General features: G+C 41.1%; 1 protein-coding gene across 3 annotated transcripts in view; it reads left to right on the top strand.

Moving 5' to 3' along the window:
• The window catches only part of FMN1 (formin 1), a gene marked incomplete at both ends in the record, with an annotated part of 397,602 nt that overhangs the window by 351,809 nt on the left and 19,973 nt on the right, over positions 1 to 25,820 (top strand). For all 3 annotated transcript variants that reach the window (XM_082646837.1, XM_082646838.1, XM_082646839.1), the window contains 2 exons: positions 15,935 to 15,986; positions 20,809 to 20,958. In XM_082646837.1, coding sequence (XP_082502963.1) covers positions 15,935 to 15,986; positions 20,809 to 20,958 — 202 coding nt within the window. The remainder of the gene's footprint in view (positions 1 to 15,934; positions 15,987 to 20,808; positions 20,959 to 25,820) is intronic.

The following is a 25,820-nucleotide window of genomic DNA, read 5'->3' on the forward strand; positions in this document are numbered from 1 at the left end:
GCCATGGCCGCTGAGCCTGCGCGTCCGGAGCCTGTGCTCCGCAACGGGAGAGGCCACAGTAGTGAGAGGCCCGCGTACCACAAAAAAAAAAAAAAAAAAAAAAAAAGTACAGGCTCTTATGTATAAAATAAGCTACAAGGATGTATTGTACAACACAAGGAATATAGCCAATATTTTATAACAACTATAAAGAGTATAACCTTTAAAAATTGTGAATCACTGTATTGTACACCTGTAACTTACACAATATTGCACATCAAGTATACTTCAATAAAAACTTAAAAATTTTTAAACAGCAGAGGAAGCAGTATGCCAAACGATAAAGGCACAAGAAAGTAGGAGGAATGCTGGGAATGGCGAGGAGTCCCACATCACAGGAGCATGGGGCACCTAGTGGGAGCAGCAGGAGCCAGGTTGTGGAGGGCTTACTGTACCTTGTGAGTTAAGTGCATCCCAGAAGACGTGGAGGGGAGGAGCCAAGTGAACACACTAAGCAGAGCAGTGGCATAATGCAGTTTGCCTTTTAAACTGGCAATCTGGTAGCAATGCAGAGAACTGGATATATTGTGCAAGCAGGGAACCTGCTGCAGGTCACTATATGGAGCCTAGAACTTAAGGAATCTTTGCTCTCAGAAAACTTACCTTGTTAAAACAGACCCCTATCATTATCTTTCCTTTAGCATTGGAGAAGTAACTCAGTTAATCAGATCAAAGATTGCATAACCTGTGATCATTAAGTGTGAAAAGAATTAGGTGAGGGGACTCCCCTGGTGGCGCAGTGGTTAAGAATCCACCTGCCAGCGCAGGGGACACGGGTTCGAGCCCTGGTCCGGGAAGATCCCACATGCCTCGGAGCAACTAAGGCTGTGCGCCACAACTGCTGAGCCTGCACGCTATTGCCCGTGTGCCACAACTACTGAAGCCCGAGCGCCTAGAGCCTGTGCTCCGCAACAAGAGAAGCCACCGCAAGGAGAAACCCGCGCACCACAACGAAGAGTAGCCCCTGCTCGCCACAACTAGAGAAAGCCCACTTGCAGCAACGAAGACCCAACACAGCCAAAAAAAAAAAAAAAAAGTGAGAATAATCATAAGTACCTTTCCCATCACACCTACCCCCTTAACTCCCAGTATGTGCAGACTTATCAACCAGTTTCTCTCTTTTTCTCCTGAGGAGTAAATAAAACAAAATGAGCTGAAAGAACAAATAAAATAACTTTAGGTCAGATATAGGGAACACCCTCCTGTGAAAAAGCTTTAGGGTAAGGACATCAGCTTTAGGTGAGTAAAATGGGAAAACAGTGAGGTTTTGAGCAGAGGACACCTGGTCTGACATGAAAATGATCACAGGGAGAATTATCGTCTACTGAGAATGGTGGTTGACATTCTTAAGAAAAGAGCATTTTGCTTGAAATTCTGTATTATTCATCCCGAAGTCAGAGAGCTGGAGCGGTGGCTACTAGCATTTGCTTCCAGCCAATCAGTGATAAATAGCAGTCATCCGTGGGTGCCTGGCATGTGTTTGTCACTGTGTTCCTCTCTCATGTTCTTTATGTCCAATAGTTACAGCCACCTTGTAAGATAAATCTTATCATTCCAATTTTATGGACAAGGCTCAGTGCAGTTAAGTGACTTCCCCACAGTCTTTCAGTTAATAAGTGGCAGAGCAGAAATTCAACTCAGGTCCACCTGCCACAAAATGCAAGCTCTGTCCACTCTACTATACTTGTATTTAACTTGGCCAAAGCAGCCCTCCCACTGGAAGCTTGAATCCCCAGCAGCCTCTACATGACAAGGAACCGTCAAAGATCTGACTGCAATGATTCTGATTCACCCAAGCACTGTGCCCTTTTCATGTAGCCCTCATAACTATGTGGGAGGTAGGTGTTATCATTATTTTCCAGAGGAGGAAACTGAAACACAGGACACTAGCAACTTGTCCATGACGTTTAAGTGGCAGAGCTGGGCTTAAAACTCGGCCTTTAAGTCTCTTGAGTTCTGATTTGCATTCTTTGGGGCCACAACCATTGAATAGAAAGGACCATTTCTGCTTCACTTGGTAGGCCACAGCACTTAATGAATTTCAGAATTGTTATAGTGGGGCAATTCTATGATAACTAATGAGACAGTGGCCATCAAATGAACCAGGAAACAAAATGCCAAGGCATTAAAGATTTACACAAAAGCAAATGACCTTTATTCAGTAAAGGCTGCATTACGTACAATCCACATAAATATCTCTTAAACAAAAAACACCTTCTAAAGAAGCTGTGTTGCTTTCTCCCTGCAACGCAGAATTGTGAGAAATAAATATTGTTCTTTAACAGAGAAAATTAAAATGTAAGAAAAGCAACACAGTTCTGTCAGTGACAGGGAAATTATAGTGTGCTGTAGGTAGGTCACCAAGCAAACTTACCATTCCACTCTCTGCTGGCCCCTCCAGTAAATCACCATCATCACAGTGTATACCTAGACTCGATAAAGAACTTGAGAAAACAGAATTGATGTTAAGCGAAACATCTCATTTTAGTACTCTGGTTTGTTTTTCTTATTGCCTTAAACTGTGAGACTATCAACATTCTAAGCAGCTCTTTTATTCCCCTGATTTGAAAAATAATTTGTCGCAGACAATGAAACAGCTTCTTGAGAAAGAAAGGAGAGAAAAGCAAGGTCGGGGATGCCTGTTATTTCTCCATCTCCCCTAGTGCTGTGTCAGTATCTGACAACACCTCCAAACTTACTCTTCTAGAAGCCTACCCAACCCCCTACCCCACACCTAGCACCAAATCTAAACTGAAAAAGAAGCACGTATATACTCTATCCATGGGATTGTTGCATAGAAAACTAAGGAAACTCCACACATGGACTCAGGGCTACGACTCGTCATATTTGTAGCGTAAGGACGGTTTCCATCTAAGACCCATCATTGAAAATTACTTATACTGCATCTTATTCTCGCAGGTTTAATTGTCTGTCTTCCCCTAGAATGAACGTCCTACAGGGGCGTTTGTCTGCTTTCTTCACTGGGGATCCCACGCACCTAAAACAGGGTCTGGCACGTGGAATGAAAGAACAGACCCACCTATGTCATGATGTCTGTAGCTACTAGAGCTTTCAGAGCCAGATATGGCCAGTGGGAATGGGATCTTTCTCCTACAGACTGTTTGAAACATCTTTCTAAAGTTGGGAACATACGTTTAAAATATCCTAGCTTCTGTGGGACTTCCCTGGTGGTCTAGTGGTTAAGAATCCACCTTCCAATGCCAGGGACAAGGGTTCGATCACTGGTTGGGGAACTAAGATCCTGCATGCTGCGGGGCAACCCCACGCGCTGCAACTACTGAACCCGCACACCACAACTAGAGAGAAGCCCATGCACCGCAATGAAAAGATCCCGCATGCTGCAATGAAGATCCCGCATGCTGCAGCTAAGACCCGATGCAGCTAAATAAATAAATTTTATATATATATATATATATATATATATATATATATATATGTTAAAAAAAACAAAAAACCTAGCTTCTCTGAAAAAGGTGGAAGATCGGGTAGCAGTGGCTAGTGCCTTCCCTCCCTTAAATGGGGCATGGCCTTCCCATTTCTCTCCCACTCCCTGGTGGCTTCCCTGCACTGGGATTGTGTCAGTTCCAGTATTGAAGAGTTAGAGATAGAATTTTGGAATGATAAGATTCTTACACTTGGCCTACAGTTACCTTATTTGTTGGTGATGTTGGAACTTGAGTTTGTGACTCCAGTCTTTAAACATTTTCCTTCTAGGTAATGTCTTTTTTGTTTTGCTCAGAGCGTTTTGAGGACTTAAAATGTATAATGACATGGTTGGAAATTTCACACATTGTGGCAGGAGAAATATTTTAGGCTGGTAGAGAGTCAAGGTCACACCAGGGAGGTGACTGCCTTTTCTGTCTGTACATAGGCCCTCGGCTTAGGACGACTTGAGATCTCTAGGTTCTTCTCCTTTTCCTGAAGGCTCTTGTCCCCCAAACCCTCAGAGGTTCTGCAGAATGCATTGCCTCTTAGTAATACCTCCTTTTACATTCGGATGCTGTTTTTTTCCAAATAACCATATTCATAGAGCTATTGCACAATCTTAATCTCATCTTAATTCAGTTTGGAGAGGGTATTTCTCGTCACTAAATTTATATGCAATGACAGGTTGACCACAGTCTGCTTAGCACAAAGTGGAAGTAGCCAGTTAGAAACACCTGGTGACGGAGAACAACAGCTGTGCTCCGGGAAGATCACTCATGCCTTAAAGGAATTTTCCCCCTTGTTTGGCCATGTGCATAATTAATAATCACTGGATAAGAACAAACCAGTAGCTTGTTTCACATTTGGGGGAACTTGGTAGCCTATGAGAGACGTAAGTCACTTCTCTGTATCTGATTGACTAAGAACCCGACTAATTCTAGAGATTCCTGCTAGGAGGATAGGGGGGAATCATAGCACAAAAGATAGCAATGACTATGACTTTACCGAGAAGGATGTTGTTATCCAAGCATCATTTTAATATAAAAAAATATTTTTGTTGAAATTTACTGGACTTAGAGATAATACTATACAACTTTAGCCTGACATTCTTCTTTAGCCTGTGTTCATATTCTGAATATAAAGTTTTATGTTTAGGAAACTTAGTATCTCTCTGTTTAAGCAACCATTGTCCAATATATACATTTTTAGCTAAAATAATTTATTTAATATGTGGACACTTTTCCATGTTTAAGGCACAAAAGAAAACAGGCCAGGTGAAGTGGCTGCTCTCTTGAAGCTTCCATTCAATGTCGTATAATACACAAATGAGTAACTGCCTAGTCTGTCAAGTAGACAGAGACTATAGGGAAAAGGGTGGGGAGGATACATGGCAAGGGACGGTCTTTAATTTAGCAGGATCAGAGAAGGTGATGTTTGAGCTGAGACCTAATGGAGTGAGGGGCCCAGTCATGCAGAGACTGTGGGCAGGGGGCCCCAGGGAGGAGGAGAGGCAAGTGCAAAGATCCCCAGTGCACGTGCTCAGTGCGCTCCATCAGCCCGCTGGCCAGCCGGACTGGAAAGGAATGAACATGGGAAGGAGGAGGAGATGTCACAGAGGAGCCAGGGGGTAGACTGGCAGGGCCTCGGGGCCACTGTGAAGACTTCAGAGCTTATGTCAAGAGAGATGGCAAGCTGTTCTGAGCAGGAGAGTAACTTGACAGAATTTACATTTTATCATCAGTAATAAAGGGAATGATGATGAGGTGCCAGTAATACCTGTCACGTCATTTATTGAGCGTGTCTTAGGTGCTAAGGGCTTTACATGTATTGTCTCACGTAATCTTTATACCAGCTGTATGATGGTAGTCTCTGTGGATATGCTAAGAGGACAGATGAGGCCGTAACTACACAGTTGATCATGAGTGACTTGCCTAGTCACACAGGTAGCACATGGCAGAGTTAGGCTTAATTAAACAGTGATATTTTAAAATCCTTTAATACCTTTCATGAAGTATCACAACATAGGCCCTAGATACAATTGATTTTCTTTTCCCATTCATTTTGCATCATTGTAGCTATAATGAAAGGCATCTTTTTTTTAATTGAAGTATAGTTGATTTACTATGTTGTGTTATTTTCTCCTCCTCTACAGCAAAGTGATTCAATTATACATATGTATACATTTTAAAAAATATCTTTATTGGAGTATAATTGCTTTACAATGGTGTGTTAGTTTCTGCTTTATAACAAAGTGAATCAGCTATACATATACATATATACCCATATCTCTTCCCTCTTGCGTCTCCCTCCCACCCTCTCTACCCCACTGCTCTAGGTGGTCACAAAGCACCGAGCTGATCTCCCAGTGCTATGCAGCTGCTTCCCACTAGCTATCTGTTTTACATTTAGTAGTATATATAAGTCCATGCCACTCTCACTTCGTCCCAGCTTCCCCTTGCCCTTCCCCGTGTCCTCAAGTCCATTCTCTACATCTGTGTCTTTATTCCTGTCCTGCCCCTAGGTTCTTCATAACGAGTTTTTTCTTTTTTTTTTTTTAGATTCCATATATATGTGTTAGCATACGGTATTTGTTTTTCTCTTTCTGACTTATTTCACTCTGTATGACAGACTCTAGATCCATCCACCTCACTACAAATAACTCAATTTTGTTTCTTTTTATGGCCGAGTACAATTCCGTTGTATATGTGTGCCACATCTTCTTTATCCATTCATCTGTCGATGGACACTTAGGTTGCTTCCATGTCCTGGCTAATGTAAATAGAGCTGCAATGAACATTGTGGTACATGACTCTTTTTGAATTATGGTTTTCTCAGGGTATATGCCAAAGAGTGAGATAGCTGGGTTGTATGGTAGTTCTATTTTTAGTTTTTTTAAGGAACCTCCATACTCTTCTCCATAGTGGCTGTATCAGTTTACCTTCCCAACAGGGTTCCCTTTTCTCCACACCTTCTCCAGCATTCATTGTTCGTAGATATTTGACGATGGCCATTCTGAGTGGTGTGAGGTGATACCTCATTTTACTTTTGATTTGCATTTCTCTAATGATTTTGATGTTGAGCATCCTTTCATGTGTTTGTTGGCAATCTGTATATCTTCTTTGGAGAAGTGTCTATTTAGATCTTCTGCCCATTTTTGGATTGGGTTGTTTGATTTTTTTTTTTGATATTGAGCTGCATGAGCTGCTTGTAAATTTTGGAGATTAATCCTTTGTCAGTTGCTTCATTTGCGAATATTTTCTTTCATTCTGAGGGTTGTCTTTTCATCTTGTTTATGGTTTCTTTGGTGTGCAAAAGCCTTTAAGTTTCATTAGGTCCCATTTGTTTATTTTTGTTTTCATTTCCATTTCTCTAGGAGGTGGATCAAAAAGGATCTTGCTGTGATTTATGTCATACAGTGCTCTGCCTATGTTTTCCTCTAAGAGTTTTATAGTGTCTGGCCTTACGTTTACGTCTTTAATCCATTTTTAGTTTATTTTTGTGTATGTTGTTAGGGAGTGTTCTAATTTCATTCTTTTACATATAGCTGTCCAGTTTTCCCAGCACCACTTATGGAACAGGCTGTCTTTTCTTCAAGGTATATGCTTGCCTCCTTTATCAAAAATAAGGTGACCATATGTGTGTGGGTTTATCTCTGGGCTTTCTATCCTGTTCCATTGATCTATATTTCTGTTTTTATGCCGCTACCATACTGCTTTGATTACCTTGTAGTAGCTTTGTAGTATAGTCTGAAGTCAGGGAGCCTGATTTCTCCAGCTCTGTTTTTCTTTATCAAGATTGTTTTGGCTATTCAAGGTCTTTTGTGTTTCCATACAAATTTTTTGTTCTAGTTCTGTGAAAAATGCCATTGGTAGTTTCATAGGGATTGCACTGAATCTGTAGATTGCTTTGGGTAGTATAGTCATTTTCACAGTGTTGATTCTTCCAATCCAAGAACACAGTATAGCTCTCCACCTGTTTGTATCATCTTTAATTTCTTTCATCAGTGTCTTATAGTTTACTGCTATATGTTCTGCTATGTTCAGCTAATTTTGGATCCTGCTACTGTACCAAATTCATTTATTAACTCTACTAGTTTTCTGGTGACATCTTTAGGGTTATCTATGTATAGTATCATGTCATCTGCAAACAGTGACAGTTTTACTTTTTCTTTTCTGATTTTGATTCTTTTTATTTCTTTTTCTTCTCTGATTGCTATGGCTAAAACTTCCAAAACTATGTGGAATAATATTGGTGAGAGTGGGCAACCTTGTCTTGTTCCTGATCTTAGTGGAAATGGTTTCAGTTTTCCACCATTGAAAATGATGTTGGCTGTGGGTTTGTCATATATGACCTTTATTATGTTGAGGTAAGTTCCCTCTATGCCTACTTTCTGGAGGGTTTTTTTTTTTTTTATCACAGTGGGTGTTGAATTTTGTCGAAAGCTTTTCCTGCATCTGTTGAGATGTGATCATATGGTTTTTACCCTTCAGTTTGTTAATATGGTGTATCACATTGATTGATTTGCATATATTGAAGTATCATTGCATTTCTGTGATAAACCCCACTTGATCCTGGTGTATGATCCTTTTAATGTGCTGTTGGATTCTTTTTCCTAGTATTTTGTTGAGGATTTTTGCATCTATGTTCATCAGTGATATTGGCCTGTAGTTTTCTTTCCTTGTGATATCCTTCTCTGGTTTTGGTATCAGGGTGATGGTGGCCTCGTAGAATGAGTTTGGGAGTGTTCCTCCCTCTGCTATATTTTGGAAGAGTTTGAGAAGGATAGGTGTTAGCTCTTCTCTAAATGTTTGATAGAATTTGCCTGTGAAGCCATCTGGTCCTGGGCTTTTGCTTGTTGGAAGATTTTTAATTGCAGTCTCAATTTCAGTGCTTGTGATTGGTCTGTTTATATTTTCTACTTCTTCCTGGTTCAGTCTCAGAAGGTTGTGCTTTTCTAAGAATTTTTCCATTTCTTCCAGGCTGTCCATTTTATTGGCATATAGCTGCTTATAGTAACCTCTCATGATCCTTTGTATTTCTGCAGTGTCAGTTGTTACTGCTCCTTTTTCATTTCTAATTCTGTTGATTTGAGTCTTCTCCCTTTTTTTCTTGATAAGTCTGGCTAATGGTTTATCAATTTTGTTTATCTTCTCTAAGAACCAACTTTTAATTTTATTGATCTTTGCTATTATTTCCTTCATTGCTTTTTCATTTATTTCTGATCTGATCTTTATGATTTCTTTCCTTCCGTGAAGTTTGGGGGGTTTTTGTTCTTCTTTCTCTAATTGCTTTAGGTGTAAGGTTAAGTTGTTTATTTGAGATGTTTCTTGTTTCTTGAGGTAGGATTGTATTGCTATAAACTTCCATCTTAGAACTGCTTTTGCTGCATCCCATAGGTTTTGGGTTGTCGTGTTTTCATTGTCATTTGTCTCTAGGTATTTTTTGATTTCTTCAGTGATCTCTTGGTTATTTAGTAATGTACTGTTTAGCCTCCATGTGTTTGTATTTTTTACAGATTTTTTTCCTGTAATTGATATCTAGTCTCATAGCATTGTGGTCAAAAAAAAATTCTTGATACAATTTCAAATTTTCTTAAATTTACCAAGGCTTGATTTGTGACCCAAGATATGATTTATCCTGGAGAATGTTCCATGAGCACTTGAGAAGAAAGTGTATTCTGTCGGTTTTGGATGGAATGTCCTGTAAATATCAATTAAGTCCATCTTGTTTAACACATCACTTAAAGCTTGTGTTTCCTTATTTATTTTCATTTTGGATGGTCTGTCCATTGGTGAAAGTGGGGTGTTAAAGTCCCCTACTATGATTGTGTTACTGTCGATTCCCTCGTTTATGGCTGTTAGTATTTGCCTTATATATTGAGGTGCTCCTATGTTGGGTGCATAAATATTTACAATTGTTATATCTTCTTCTTGGACTGATCCCTTGATCATTATATAGTGTCCTTATTTGTCTCTTGTAATAGTCTTTATTTTAAAGTCTTTTTTTTTTTTTTTTTTGCGGTACGCGGGCCTCTCACTGTTTGGCCTCTCCCGTTGTGGAGCGCAGGCTCCGGACGCACAGGCTCAGCGGCCATGGCTCACGGGCCCAGCTGTTCCACAGCATGTGGGATCTTCTCGGACTGGGGCACGAACCCGTGTCCCCTGCATCGGCAGGCAGACTCTCAACCACTGCGCCACCAGGGAAGCCCTAAAGTCTGTTTTATCTGATAGAAGAACTGCTACTCCAGCTTTCTTTTGATTTCCATTTGCATGGAATATCTTTTTCCATCCCCTCACTTTCAGTCTGTATGTGTCCCTAGGTCTGAAGTGGGTCTCTTGTAGACAGCATATATATGGGTCTTGTTTTTATATCCATTCAGCCAGTCTATGTCTTTTGGTTGGAGCATTTAATCCATTTACATTTAAGGTAATTATTGATATCTATGTTCCCATTACCATTTTCTTAATTGTTTTGGGTTTGTTATTATAGGTCTTTTCCTTCTCTTTTGTTTCCTGCCTAGAGGAGTTACTTTAGCATTTGTTGTAAAGCTGGTTTGGTGGTGCTGAATTCTCTTAGCTTTTGCTTGTCTGTAAAGGTTTTAATTTCTCCATCAAATCTGAATGAGATCCTTGCTGGGTAGAGTAATCTTGATTGTAGGTTTTCCCCTTTCATCACTTTAAATACGTCCTGCCACTCCCTTCTGGCTTGCAGAGTTTCTGCTGAAAGATCATCTGTTAACCTTATGGGGATTCCCATGTATGTTATTTGTTGTTTTTCCCTTGCTGTTTTTAATATGGTTTCTTTGTATTTAATTTTTGATAATTTGATTAATATGTGTCTTGGCGTGTTTCTTCTTGGATTTATCCTGTATGGGTGGGACTCTCTGCGCTTCCTGGACTTGATTAACTATTTCCTTTCCCATATTAGGGAAGTTTTCAACTGTAATCTCTTCAAATATTTTCTCAGTCCCTTTCTTTTTCTCTTCTTCTTCTGGGACCCTGATAATTCAAATGTTAGTGTGTTTAATGTTGTCCCAGAGGTCTCTGAGACTGTCCTCAATTCTTTTCGTTCTTTTTTCTTTATTCTGCTCTGTAGTAGTTATTTCCACTATTTTATCTTCCAGGTCACTTATCCGTTCTTCTGCCTCAGTTATTCTGCTATTGATTCCTTCTAGAGAATTTTTAATTTCATTTATTGTGTTGTTCAGCATTGTTTGTTTGCTCTTTCATGCTTCTAGGCCCTTGTTAAACGTTTCTTGTATTTTCTCCATTCTATTTCCAAGATTTTGGATCATTTTTACTATCATTACTGTGAATTCTTTTTCAGGCAGACTGCCTATTTCCTCTTCATTTGTTTGGTCCAGTGGGTTTTTACCTTTCTTCTTCATCTGCCCTGTGTTCTCTGTCCTCTCATTTTGCTTAACTTACTGTGTTTGGGGTCTCCTTTTTGCAGGCTGCAGGTTCGTCGTTCCCATTGTTTTTGGTGTCTGCTCCCAGTGGGTAAGGTTGGTTCAGTGGGTTGTGTAGGCTTCCTGGTGGAGGGGACTAGTACCTGTGTTCTGGTGGATGAGTCTGGATCTTGTCTTTCTGGTGGGCAGGGCTGTGACTTCATTATGATTTTAGGCAGCCTCTCTGCTAATGGGTGGGGTTGTGTTCCTGTCTTGCTAGTTGTTTGGCATAGGGTGTCCAGCACTGTAGCTTGCTGGTCGTTGAGTGGAGCTGGGTCTTAGCATTGAGATGGAGATCTCTGGGAGAGTTTTCACTGTTTGATATTACGTGGAGCCGGGAGATATCTGGTGGACCAATGTCCTGAACTCGGCTCTCCCACCTCAGATGGACAGGCCTGACACCTGGCCGGAGCACCAAGACCCTGTAAACCACACGGCTCAGAGGAAAAGGGAGAAAAAAGAAAGGAAGGAAGGGAGGGAGGGAGGGAGGGAGGAAGGGAGGAAGGAAAAATAAAGTTATTAAAATAAAAAATAATTATTAAACATATTAAAATTTTTTAAAGTAATTAAAAAAAAGAAAGAGGAGAGCAACCAAACCAAAAAACAAATCCACCAATGATAACAAGTGATAAAGACTATACTAAAAAAAACCCGGATAGACAGAACCCTAGGACAAATGGTAAAAGCAAAGCTATACCGACAAAATGACACAAAGAAGCATACACATACACACTCACAAAAAGAGAAAAAGGAAAAATATATATATATCGTTGCTCCCAATATTCACCACCTCAATTTGGGATGATTCGTTGTCTATTCAGGTATTCCACAGATGCAGGGTACATCAAGCTGATTGTGGAGACTTAATATGCTGCTCCTGAGGCTGATGGGAGAGTTTTACCTTTCTCTTTTTTCGCACAGCTCCTGGGGTTCCTCTTTGGATTTGGCCCCGCCTTTGCGGGTAGGTCGCCTGAGGGCGTCTGTTCTTCGCTCAGACAGGACGGGGTTAAAGTAGCAGCTGACTAGGGGACTCTGGCTCACTCAGGCGGGGGGAAGGGAGGGGTATAGAATGCAGGGCCAGCCTGCGGCGGCAGAGGCCAACACGACGTTGCAACAGCCTGAGGGGCGCTGTGTGTTCTCCCGGGGAAGTTGTCCCTGGATCCCGGGACCCTGGCAGTGGCGGGCTGCTCAGGCTCCCGGGAGGGGAGGTGTGGGTGGTGACCTGTGCTTGCACACAGGCTTCTTGGTGGCTGCATCAGCAGCCTTAGCATTTCATGCCCGTCTCCAGTGTCCACGCTGATAACCGTGGCTTGTGCTCATCTCTGGAGCGCGTTTAGACAGTGCTCTGAATCCCCTCTCCTCGCGCACCCCGAAACAATGGTCTCTTGTCTCTTAGACAGGTCCAGGCTTTTTCCCCTACATTCTTTTTTATTTTTTAATATTCTTTTCCATTACGTTTATCACCGGATATTGAATATAGTTCCGTGTGCTATATAGGAGGACCTTGTTATTTATCCATTAAATATATACTAGTTTGCATCTGCTAATCCCAAACTCCCCTTCCATGCCTCCTCCATACCCCTTCCCCCTTGGCAACCACATGTCTGTTCTCTATGTCGGTGAGTCTGTTTCTGTTTCATAGATAAGTTCATTTGTGTCATATTTTAGATTCCACATGTGATATCATATGGTGTTTGTCTTTCTCTTTCTGTCTTACTTCACTTAGTATGATAATCTCTAGGTCCATCCATGTTGCTGCAAATGGCATCATTTCATTCCTTTTTATGGCTGAGTAATATTCCACTGTATATATGTACCATACCTTCTTTATCCATTCATCTGTTGATGGATATTTAGGTTGTTTCCATGTGCTGGCTACTGTGAATAGTGCTGCAGTGAACATTGGGGTTGCATGTATCTTTTTGAATTATAGTTTTGTCCAGATATATATGCCCAGGAGTGGGATTGCTGGATCATATGGCAACTCTATTTTTAGTTTTTTGAGGAACGTCCATACTGTTTTTCATAATAGCTGCTCCAACTTACATTCCCACCAACAGTGTAGGAGGGTTCCCTTTTATCCACACCCTCTCTAGCATTTGTTATTTGTATACTTTTTAGTGATGGCCATTCTGACTGGTGTGAGGTAGTTTTAATCTTTGATTTCATTGTAGTTTTTATCTTTTATGTGCCTGTTGGCCAGCTGTATGTCTTCTTTGGAGAAATGTCTTAGGTCTTCTGCCCATTTTTCGATTAGGTTACTTGTTTTTTTGTTGTTGAGTTGTATGAGCTGTTTGTATATTTTGGAAATTAAGCCCTTGTTGATCACATCTTTTGCAAGTATTTTCTCCCATTCTGTAGGTTGTCTTTTCATTTTGTTTATGGTTTCCTTCACTTTGCAAAAGCTTGTAAGTTTGACTTGGTCCCATTTGTTCATTTTTGCTTTTATTTCTATTGCCTTGGGAGACTGACCTAAGAAAACATTGGTACGATTTATGTCAGGGAATGTTTTGCCTATGTTCTCTTCTAGGAGTTTTATGGTATCATGTCTTATATTTAAGTCTTTAAGCCATTTTGAGTTTATTTTTGTTTATAGTATGAGGGTGTGTTCTAAGTTCATTGATTTGCATGTGGCTGTCCAGCTTGCTGGACCACTTGCTGAAGAGACTTCTTCCCATTGTATATCCTTGTCTCCTTTGTCAAAGACTATTTGACCATAGGTGTGTGGGTTTATTTCTGGACTCTCTATTCTTTTTCATTGATCTATATGTCTGTTTTTGTGCCAATACTATGCTGTTTGGATTACTGTAGCTTCGTAGTATTGTCTGAAGTCTGGGAGGGTTATGCCTCTTGCTTTTTTCTTTTTCCTCAGGATTACTTTGGCAATTTTGGGTCTTTTATGATTCCATAGAAATATTAGGATTGTTTATTCTAATTCTGTGAAAAATGTCATGGGTAGTTTGATAGGGGTCACATTAAATCTGTAGATTGCTTTGGGTAGTATGGCCATTTTAATGATATTAATTCTTCCAACCCAAGAGCATGGGTTATCTAAATGAAAGGAATCTTAAGGCTCATAGAGATTATGACTTGATGATTTTTCTAGACATTTTTAAGATGTCTCGTGTAAGAGTTGTATTATCATATATGACAGTATTATCTTTTTTTTATTATTGGTGTATAGTTGCTTTACAATGTTCTGTTAGTTTATACTGTACAGCAAAGTAAATCAGCTATACGTATACATGTATCCCCTTTTTTGGATTTCCTTCCCATATAGGTCACCACAGTACACTGAGTAGAGTTCCCTGTGCTATACAGTAGGTTCTCATTAGTTACCTTACCTATTTTATACATAGTATCAATAGTGTACATATGTCAATCCCCATCTCCCAATTCATTCCACCCCACCTTCCCCCTTGGTATCCGTATCTCTACATCTGTGTCTCTATTTCTGCTTTGCAAATGAGATCACCTATACAACTTTTTTAGATTCCACACATATGCATTAGTATACGATATTTGTTTTTCTCTTTCTGACTTACTTCTGACTTACTTTCTCTCTCTGACTTACTTCACTCTGCATGACAGTCCATCCACGTCTCTACAAATGACCCAATTTCGTTCCCTTTAGTGGCTGAGTACTATTCCATTATATATATGTACCACATATTCTTTATCCATTCCTCTGTTGATGAAATAGCTCATGCAGCTCAATATCAAAAAAGCAAATAGGGGCTTCCCTTGTGGCGCAGTGGTTGACAGTCCGCCTGCTGATGCAGGGGACACGGGTTCACACCCCGGTCTGGGAGGATCCCACGTGCCGCGGAGCGGCTGGGCCCGTGGGCCATAGCCGCTGGGCCTGTGCATTCAGAGCCTGTGCTCCACAGCGGGAGAGGCCGCAGCAGTGAGAGGCCCGCGTACCGCAAAAAAAAAAGCAAATAACCCAATCAAAAAATGGGTGGAGGACCTAAATAGACATTTCTCCAAAGAAGACATACAGGTGGCCAACAAACACATGAAAAGAGGCTCAACATCACTAATTATTAGAAAAATGGAAATCAAAACTACAATGAAGTATCACCTCACACTGCTCAGGATGGCCATCATCAAAAAATCTACAAATATTAAATAAAGGGAACCCTCTTGCACTGTTGGTGGGAATGGTAAATTGATACAACCACTATGAAGAACAGTATGGAGGTTCCTTAAAAAAGTAAAAATAGAACTACCATACGACCCAGCAATCCCACTACTGGGCATATACCCAGAGAAAACCATAATTCAAAAAGACACATGCACCCCAATGTTTATTTTCTGATCAGAGAGAAGAATATGTAAAAGAACCACCCCCAAATGAAACCTCCCGGTTTCCCTGTGGTCCCTACGGAGTGTGGGTTCTTAATCTGTCAATTCAGAATTCTACCTCAGCATCGTTGATTTCCTTAGTAACTTTAAGTATTTTTTCAGTGCATTTAAAAACATTCTCAGAAAAGAGACCATAGGCTTCCCTAGACCATGGGTGTAGAGACAGAGTATGCAAGGATTACAGTGAATTCCTTTGAATCTGAGCAGAACTACTGCAGGTGGTACTGGGTTTATTTTGTGGTAGTGGTTGTTGTGGGGAAAGGGGGAGTGCTGAGCACATGCCAAGGCTCCCAAAGAGACCAGCTATAGCTAGGCTGACCACGTGATCCAGTCTGGCCAGGAATGTTACAATTTAAGCCTTGGCCCAGAGTAATTAGTAATATTCCCCCCTTTCAAAACTATCCCAGAGAGAACCATGAATTATATGGCCACCATTAGCTATAGCTGTTATCAAGAAAGCCGTGGTAGTGGATGTAGCGAATTGAGTACAATTGCCAGGACACGTGGTAGGGCCTTCCAACCCCTGAATTCGGATTTATTTTGATAATGAATGGGTATAATCAAAGTTAGAAGATTACACAAAGGATATGCTGGAAGAAAATACTGTTTTAACCATAATTATTTCTTTCACAGCCAAAAAAGAGCATACAGTGGAAGAAAGTCACTTGGAGAATGCACAGAAAAGGTAAGCAGCTCTGAACTGGCCCCAGGTCTTTCTTTGCCTAGCCATTCTTTTGTTATTATCAAGAACCGTCAACACCAACCATCTCCAGCACTTTTTCTTCTTCTCTGAAGGCAAACTCTGTACTCATTAAACCATAACTCCCCCGTTCTCTCCTTTCTTCAGCCCCTGGCAACCACCATTCTACTTTCTGTCTCTGTGACTCTGACTGCTCTAAGGTACCTCATGTAAGCAGAATCATACAGAAGGTTTCCCTTTTATGATTGGCTCACCTCACTTAGCAAAATGAATGACTAGCCATTCTTTTGACCCCATCTGCTAAGACTCTGCATCCAGCAGCAATAAGAGTCTAGGGAGAGCTAGAGTGAAAGCTCCAGGAATAGGACTTGGCAATAGTTTTCCTCAAGAAGCAGGGAATCATCCGGAAGTGACTCACCTGCCTCAGGAGTCAGGACACCATTTGCATCTGTTTGCCTCTCCTCCACTACTCTGCACCTAGACACTTCACGGACGCTGGGAACAGTGGGATCCTTCTTAGTGTTACAACTAGATTAAACCATCATGGAGGATATTGTGAACAAGGGACAAATGGGGAGAAGGGACTTCCCTCTCTATGTGCACAGAAAAGGGGAAGAGACCCCAGAGGTCTTCTATTCCCCCTCCCACCTACCTCAGGCCTCTTCTGTGTTCTTCCCTCTCTTCACAGACACCCAAGCGGAACCACCCACCTCACCTGGTAGAGCCCAGTAATCATTGGCTGTGATCCCTCATGGGGGTCTTCCTTTTTTTTCAGTTGGCCAGGTTAGTCAGCTTGGCTCTCCCTCCCTCTTAGAAAGGTGAGGGGGGCATACACGGAGGCTTTCTCATATTCAGGGCTGAGAACTGAGATAAATTTTGCTGGGACCCGTTCTACAAGTACGAGAAAATTAAATAAGAGATAAGGACAGGAAACAGTAGATAAGGGAAAATGAGCTTTACGAATGTGTGAGGAGGGGATTTCATTCAGTGCAGGTGAACAAGTTCTAGAAATGGACGTTTTTCCTCCCGTCTCACCACAATCTCCGAGAGTACTGAAAGCCTATAGTCAGTGCTCTGTTCTGCCTTGACAGACACTGACATCTTGCCCTGCTTCCCGCTGTAAGTGCCAATAGAATAAATAGGCAGAAGGAAGCAAGGCGAGGGCAAATCTTGCATCTTTCTAAGGGCAGACATGTTCTTGGTCATGACTATCATCTCTGCATGATAATCTTTGACAACCAAGACAATCACATGATTCTGTTTATAGATTTTTAGGTTGTGCCCCTTTATTGGCCTTATCCCCTGTAGAGCTTATATTATCCCCGTAGTAAGCTTCCCTTCGTCGGTGTGTCAAGCTGGTGTGTCTGTGTTATAGACGTATCCCATAGGCATGAAAAGGACCATCAACACATGGGTATCAGGCCAAGCAGAATTTCACTTTCTAAGGTGGATGTCAAATTTCTAATTCTTCTTCAGGATTCTGGCTTCAGGAAAAGGGGGCCCGTGTGAGAGGGGCCGAAGTTGGTGCTGTGCATTAGCTATGCTGAGGGGGGTCATAAATTTCGGTTGTCAGCGTTTTCCGTGACTTTGTGGTGAAGGTAGTCTAGCTTTCTTGTCATACATGAAATATGTTAGATCCCATCTTTAACGTAGAAACCACAGTTGTTTGGTTACAGTCTTGAAGGAGGTTGGTGGTCAGTGTTGCAACATTCGAGTGAGATTTAGGAAATTCTTATGTTGTATTCTCAAGAGAAACAATTTACTCTGAGGCTAAGGAATATTTGCTTTTCCTCAGCAGTTTCTAAAGGCATGCATGAGGGGCAATAAGCGGATATGTTCCGCCCTGGCATCTCAACACTGCAAAAGTAAAACCGTTCCCTTTGCCGTGGGCTCTTTGATATAATCATTGGCTGAACTCTCAAAATGTTTAGCTGAATCGAAAAGATAGAAATCAGACAAGGAATTACAGCAGAGAGAAAAGGAGTCAGGGAACAGTTGAGAGTGAAGCAGAAAAGTTTTATAGAACACAACGTATGATGAGAAATAAATCTTTTCAATGTTGAAAGCTATTTTAGTTATCTGCTGAGAAACAGAAATTTCAAACAGCACGATTGCCCCTTTGTCTCTTGGAGAAAATTCTAATATTGTTGTCAAATAACGGCCGTTTTCATGCCCAAATTTCAGACGGTTTTCAATAATCAGTCTTCTGTGAATCAAAATTAAACCTGAAAGGAAGAGAGTTGTGTTTGGAGCGGGACTGGGTGGGTGGGGAGGAACGTAGTCTAGACCTTATCAGATAGTTGTAGGTTCATATTCTAGCTTTTGGCTTTTCCTGGAACAAAGGGAAATCCAATAAGACACACATCCTCAGAGTGACTTTGTTAAAGTTGCAGAGTGCCAAAGCCAGGCCATCCTCTGCAACTCTGTTTGCTTCGGTTCTCCTGAAGAGGTTCACTTAAACACATAGGGGGGAAAAATGCTGAAATTCACTATTTCCTTTAGGTTTCATACTCTTTGAGGTTTAGCAAGCAGGGCCTCCCAGATCCCCTGGGGGAGAGGTGGTGAAGGGTACATCGTTCAATTCAGAGTTGGGAAAAGTGTGGCCCACAGGATGATGACATGCTTTTCTCAAGCTCTGTGATAACCCACCAAACAATTCTGTCATTCTCTGAAACCGTACCATCCTTGCAACATCTTGGTCTCACAGTCTACATTCCAAATAACGCTGGAACTGCTGGCGTTGAAGTACAGTGAGCGGAGTTTCTGTGCTCTTCACTATGTCATCCTGGAAAATAGGAAGATAATTTGCTCCTCTGAAAACTAAAAGTGAAGACTTTCTCTTCTCTATTCATTGCACAAGTAAATATGTTTCTGTGTTGAAGGTAAACATAATGAAGAGACAAGAATAATGATGTACTTTGCTGGGGGTCACACACATTACGTATGACTTAGGTGGCAACGGTGTCTAACGTGGAAACAGACCAAAACATGACTCTTTTATTTCTTAAATGCCTGGGTCAGTGAGTATGAACAACAGGGGGTGGGTAGAGCAGAAAAAGCATTTCACGGAGAATCAGGGGACCCAACTCTGCCGATGAATAAGGTCATTCCATCTTTCTGGGTCTCTGTTTTCTCAGCTGTAAGATGGGAACATTGGACAGACTGACAGGTCCATCCCTTCCAGTTCTAAAGGCCCATGACTCCATAAGAAATTCATGGCCTGTTCCTTTAGTTACAGAACTCTCTGCTTACGAATTTCCATGCTACAATCAATGTAATTTTCATTTTGAATGAAATAAAAAGTATATTCAGCGTTTTGACTGCCACAGAATTAGGAGTCATGCCTGGGCAAAAGTGGACATTGCTACTTTCTGGTTTTGCTCCAAAATATGTGTGTTTGGAATTATAAGAGAAGTCCCTCAAGAAATTACGGCAATTACTGCCTTTCTCCACCTATGCACTTCTAGTCTTTTAATAACTGGGAGCCAAAATTCCCTGACCAGTAGTTTTAATTTGCATTAAAAACAGATTTATTATTTACAGAAGCACAAAGAATTTATGGGACTCAGAGCTGCAGCTCCAGCTTGGATCTCACCTAATCATAGCCATGGAATCAATTAACAGTTCATCTGTGAAATGTGATAAAATCTTATGAGATACATAGTGCCCAGTAACTGAGACTGAGTTGAAAGTATGCTCCATAACAGTAATGGGGCTTCAGGGTTTTACAATCGCCATTGAATAGCGTTCCATTAGAAACTCAGTATTCAGGATGGCCACAAAAAAAAAACCAACGCTGTGTCTGAACAGATGATAGAGCGTTGAGTAATAAACCTGGCCAGCCATTCCTGCTTTGATTAGTTTCCAACACCCTAGAAAAGGGGCCCGTTTATTTAAGTGTTCCTGCTCATGGCAAATGAGCTTGTGGGGCTTGGAGTGGGTGGGGAGAAGGAATGAGGGCAGAGCTATAAATTGCTGCAAAGCTAGTGCCTCCAAGAAGGGCTGCTTGGGAGGCCTGGGTAGTCATCTGGGAATGAACCTCCAAGGGGTAGGTCAGGAGGTTCTTAGTGATATCTGGGAATCACCCTTGTAAAACCTGGGTTCTTTTCTGACTGGGTTAAAGATCATTTTTTAAGATCAAAAATGGTTTTTCCTCCAATCCTTGCTATATCCTCAATTATATGTATTTTTGTACATTGATGGTTTGTATTCCTGTATCACATCCAGCTTTAAAATGTAGCTTTCTTAAATATCATTTGGTCTACGTCTCTTATTTTACCCTTGAAAAAACTGAGAGCCCAGTGTTGAATGATTGACCCAAGATTATGAAGCCAGCAGATGCCAGAATAAGGATAGAACAGTCTCTTGATTTTCTGTGAAGCCCTCAACAGATTGATGATTCCCCGTGGGCTCTCGAACTGTCCACTGCTGGTGATACAGAACCAACATGTCATTAGCGTTCCATGTGATCATTCAACATAACACAAAGAGCAGGTAAATGACATGGATTTGAGATGAAGAACAAACCCCAAAAGTTTTACCTACATACACCCTGGAATTATACATGCTGGTTTTATACAGATAAGATGTGCCCAGGAGTATCCCCAATCATGTTAAATTTCTTAGATAATTGGCTTGAACACGTAGGTCTTACTGAGCCACAGTGACTCAAGCCTGGGCTTCTGTGCTAAAGAGAAGTGAAGTGTGTGGGAGAAACTCTCCCGGTGTCCCCTCTCCTCCCCTAATGGGTATTAGCGTTGACAGCCTCTCACCCTCTACCTCACTGTTTTTTTCTCTACATTTGCAGTTTTGAAACAACAGTAGGATATTTTGGGATGAAGCCAAAGTCTGGTGAGAAGGAGATCACACCCAACTACGTGTTTATGGTGTGGTATGAGTTCTGCAGTGACTTCAAGACGATCTGGAAACGGGAGAGTAAAAACATATCTAAAGAAAGGTAAGGCTCTAATAGATTGATTAACACCCCATTCGGGGGTCTTAGGAAACCTCCCTCTCAAACCTAACAAAGTGTGTGCACCTCACCCGTGTCAGTATCGCCTTTCAGATCAAGTGGATGTCGAGGAAGGATTACTGCCTCAGAGTTCATAGGGAAATTCGGGGGAGGCTTGCCGTCCGCACAAGCAAATACACTCACGTGATCTGATAAGTTACACTTTCTTAACCCCTTCCAATTACTAGCTAGTAAATGAAAGGGAGCTGTGCTAATTAGCAGCAGATTGCTTTTCTGTGTATTTTCATGTTGGCCCAGGCTAAATGAGGCAGCCTTGCTGTCGCAGACAGTACAGACAAATAAAAGTGAATGCTTTTCCCATTAATATACTGAACTTGCATCAAAGGGAAATCTCTGAGAGTCGGGCCACACTTAACACGGTGTTGAAGCCCCGCTCTGGATTTACAGCGCCACTTCTGACTCCCCGTATCCTGCTGAGGACATCAAACTGCGTGCCGCTCGCCTCATTGCAGCCTCCTGATTTTATTAGTTGGGGGTAGAAGGAAAACCTCGGCCCTGAATATAGGGAGAGTGTGTGTGTGTGTGCGCGTTCTCCTTAGAGAGAGACTGAATTGGGCCCTGTTGATCAGAACACAAAAGCATTTCTGCTCGATCAGTGTTTTGATCAGGTTGCCACTGTTCTACAAAGGGTGTCATGGATTTAAACTTCAAACAGGTCTTGCTACTACTCCTGCAGAACAGATGTATGAGAGTGTCATTCAAAGTGGAGTCGGAGACAAATTCTACAAATGAAGGGAAGTGGTTTAATTGTAGCATCTATATCTCACTAAACATTGAGACCTGAAATTCCAAAATTCAGTTATTTTTGCTGTTTACTTTGTAATCAGAGAAACGGTATGCACGTAATATATCTACACAAACACACACACACACACACAGTACGCTAATATGTTTTACCTTAAAAAGCTACTTTTAAGGGCTCATAATTTAGAGATTTCTTGACTCAGTCTTACTGAATCTCTAAATATTTTCTCAGGGAATTTTTTCACAAGCCTGCTTTCTTTCTAAGGAAGTCAAAGAGCTTTAAAAATATTTATCAACACATCTTGCCACCATTAACTCTTTTGGAACTTGGAAGTTAAACTGAGCATATCCATTATAGGGAAAAAATGAAGCAGAGAAAAGTTAAGTGACATTGTTAAGAAAATAGATTGTTGATAATAACAGGAAAAAAACAACCCTAAAAATCTTGACATCCCACTCATTGTTCTCACCCTGCAATCTCTTGTTTAGCCCTTGAAGCTAAAATAAGCTTCTGTGTTTTGTGAGCCTCAGAGGAAAAGTGACAGAGCCACGTTCCTCTCTCTCTAACAAGGTAGCAGCTGGCCAGTCAGCTCTCCACGTCCACACCCGAAGGCCAGGGAGCCCCTCAGAGGGCCCTGAATCTCCAGCCTTTGCTGAAGATTTTACACCTGAGATTTTGATCCTAGCCCTTAGTGAATCTGTCCTTGTTGTCGGAGCCCTAAAAATGGTCCCAAAACACCAAAAGAGACGGTAATGAATTGCTTTTCATTTGAATAATCTTCTATTGAAATCGTGAACCGTATTGCAAATGGAGGAGTTTTTCCCTATCACAGAAGTTAGACCACACTCATTGTGGGCCTGCGGTGGTTCCAACCACCCTTCAGAATGACCTGTTCTCTGATTCCTAGTGATGGGCACTTGCTGTGCTGCTTCCTGGGTATAGCTGGTGAATTGCCTACTTCACACTCTGTAAACCAACACCTTTAAAGGGTCATGACTTCCCAGGACCCTTTTCAGGTCTTCTCATTTAGCAATTTCAGGGGTTTCTTCATTCCAGCCGTGCTTTGTGAGATAGATCACCAAGGTTTCCAACCTAAAACAACATCTCTGAAAGTTAACGATGGCTCATAAAGTATTTGTGGAAGCAGCCTGTTTACAAAAATCTTTTTGTTAAGAAATGTTAGCGCATTATATATATTACTGTTCATCCAGTTCAGTAAACTGGTTAATATCCAGGGTTTTCTCGTGAAGTGAGGATTTTTTTTCAGTTGTTCTCTATCTGCTAAGGGTTTTAGCTTTTAAACGATTGGAATCACATATTCGTTGTGGTGACATAAGCGAATTGAATTCTTCTATTACAATCAAATGATAAACAATATGATTGCTTTGTCTTGACCCATATTTAATGATGTTTGATATTGTCATTTTTTATTGTACTTCTCCAGCAAATCCCAACAACACTAAATGTCAGGAGGTAGCGTAAGATACTATGAAGACATCCTCAAAAATTAAATTCATAATCAAATGAAAACCTCATAGCTTGTAATTATTAGGGGAAAAAAACCACTATAGTTTGGGATCCCATCCAAAGGAATTTCAAAGGTATTTGAAGGCCAACTAAACCCCAAAAATCACTGAGAAAAATTAAGGATCAATAATAGTATTTTCAAAGAGACAGATTCCCTTCCAAATGAAATGGAAGTTTTGAAAACTACTTTAGGTCACTTGAGGTCAATTTTAAGGGATAGAGAATATTTACTTCTTGTTCTGTTTAGTATGGTTTCCAGGGACGCACATTAGCTTGATGCAAAATCGAAATGGTGCAGCTCCACAGCAGGGTAACAGCTACCCCTCATGAGACCCAGAATGATGTCTGAACACACAGGTGACTGATAAAAACGTCCAGTGTGCTTGTGCCTTGAAAATGAACGATAAACCCCCTATTATTAAGCCGGTATCAGGACACAATTCTGTATTTGAGTAGAATAGACATCGTATTTCACTGGGAATATGGTTTACCTGCAGATTAACTCTCAGTAGAAGAGCAGGCTACCGTATGATGGTATATTAATGGCATGCAACTTTGCTTGTCGTGTATGCCAGTATTAGGCAAAACAGAAAACTTCTGAGTCTAGGCCCAAATCCAGAGCGCCTCGCTCCCTAGACCTTCAGTCTGTGACCCATTCAGTCCTCATGGTGCCCCTAGTACTAGAACTCATCCTCCAGTGAAGTATACCAGGTCCTTCTCTTACCCCTGCTGAGTACTTACTGGCAGTGCTCAGTAGTGTAAAAAAGACCTCTAGAGAGAGAGTTGAAACCCAGCATTTTTATGTCATTCGTTTGCTTTGTGATCTCGGGCCAGTCACTTATTGCCAGGAGGACCCAAATATCATATCTGTAAAATGTATGTATTGGGATGAAGCAGGAACCGAATGTTCACTAAGATATTTTCTAGCTCAAAATCTCTGTGAATCTAGAAACTACTTTTTTTTTTTTTTTAATATTTTGAGAAACTGTTTTATTTCTGAGATAACGCCCCTCACCTTTGCTCTTGAGCTCATAGGGGATGATGCTGAAAGACATTCCAAGCCAAGGTCTGGTGGTGAGTGGGGAAGAGATTTGGGGGCAGGGAGAATTTTCACTGTCCTCTTGGACTTGGTAAATGTCTACAGCTTCCTTGGCTTACATTCCCAGTTCCTCCCCTAAAATACTAAGGTTGGTCTTGAAGACCACTTTTTTTTTTTTTTTTTCCTTACGCGGGGCTCTCGCTGTTGTGGCCTCTCCCGTTGCGGAGCACAGGCTCAGCGGCCATGGCTCACGGGCCCAGCCGCTCCGCGGCACGTGGGATCCTCCCAGACCGGGGCACGAACCCGCGTCCCCTGCATCGGCAGGCGGACTCCCAACCACTGCGCCACCAGGGAAGCCCTGTATTTGTGTCTCTTGACAGCCAAACCAGTCAATGAATTTTTGCAACACACATTTCTTCCAACTATTAAATCAACAGATTATTCGAGCATATGCATAGTTGCAAGGAGATAACCTAATTTTTGCTGCTACCTTTATTGACTATTCTTTACTCATTTTCTGCTTTTTCTTTTTCTTTCTTTTTTTTTTCCTGTTTAATTATTCTGGGATTACAACCCTTCCTTATGAAGTTTTCCACTATTTAGAATATGTTAAGACTGCTCCCCACATATGCCCACACATGCACACACAGAGGCCACAAACGATTACTCCCTACAAAATGAGCTATGAATTTGCAAAAGGTAAAGAAGTCCTAGGGGGATCATGACTCCAGGAATAAAGTCTTGGCAAATAATTCAACCCTGAGCCAAAGCAGACTTTAAAAGTACCATTTAAAAACCCATAATGGGTAAATAATGAGTGAATAAGGAGTTTGGTGAATTTTATGTGAAATGCAAATAAGACATTTCATTATATACATAACTATAATTTACACCATGGGGGAATGGATGGTTAGTTTGGGGGTTTTTAGTTCAGCTAAATAACAGCAGAATTTTTGTTTTAGGTGTATTACTTGCAGTTATTATGGTTAATTTTGCAACTGCCATACCCTTGACAGCAGAGCTGTTGTGGAGTTATCTCAAAGCTGTTCTCAGGGCTCACTGCTCTTTAGGACCAGGAGCTGGGGACTTAGAGAGGCCATCACTCAACCCACAAAGAAGCCGTTGATTGCAGTGTAGACATCGCAGGAATTCCTCTCTTTATATGATAGTTATTCCTGGAAAAAGTTCCATAAACTAAAATTTTTATTTATTCAATCATGATCATTACAGTAACGTCTAACAAGTTACCCTAACCCTCTGTTATGTGGTTAAATGATTTATATACACTTAACTGCTAAGAAGCTTCATATTTTAAAGGACCCCTTTAATAATACGAATAATCACCCCCAAGTTACTCGGCAAAACTTTGAATTTTCCTAAGTCACATTTGAAGGCAGTTCTGTACAAATACACAAACGGTAAATGTCCCAACGAGCTAACTTATAAACAGAATGTGTGATTATTGTAATCACAAAG

This window comes from Grampus griseus (assembly GCF_964374135.1).
Source record: "Grampus griseus genome assembly, chromosome: 2".
Lineage (NCBI taxonomy): Eukaryota > Metazoa > Chordata > Mammalia > Artiodactyla > Delphinidae > Grampus > Grampus griseus.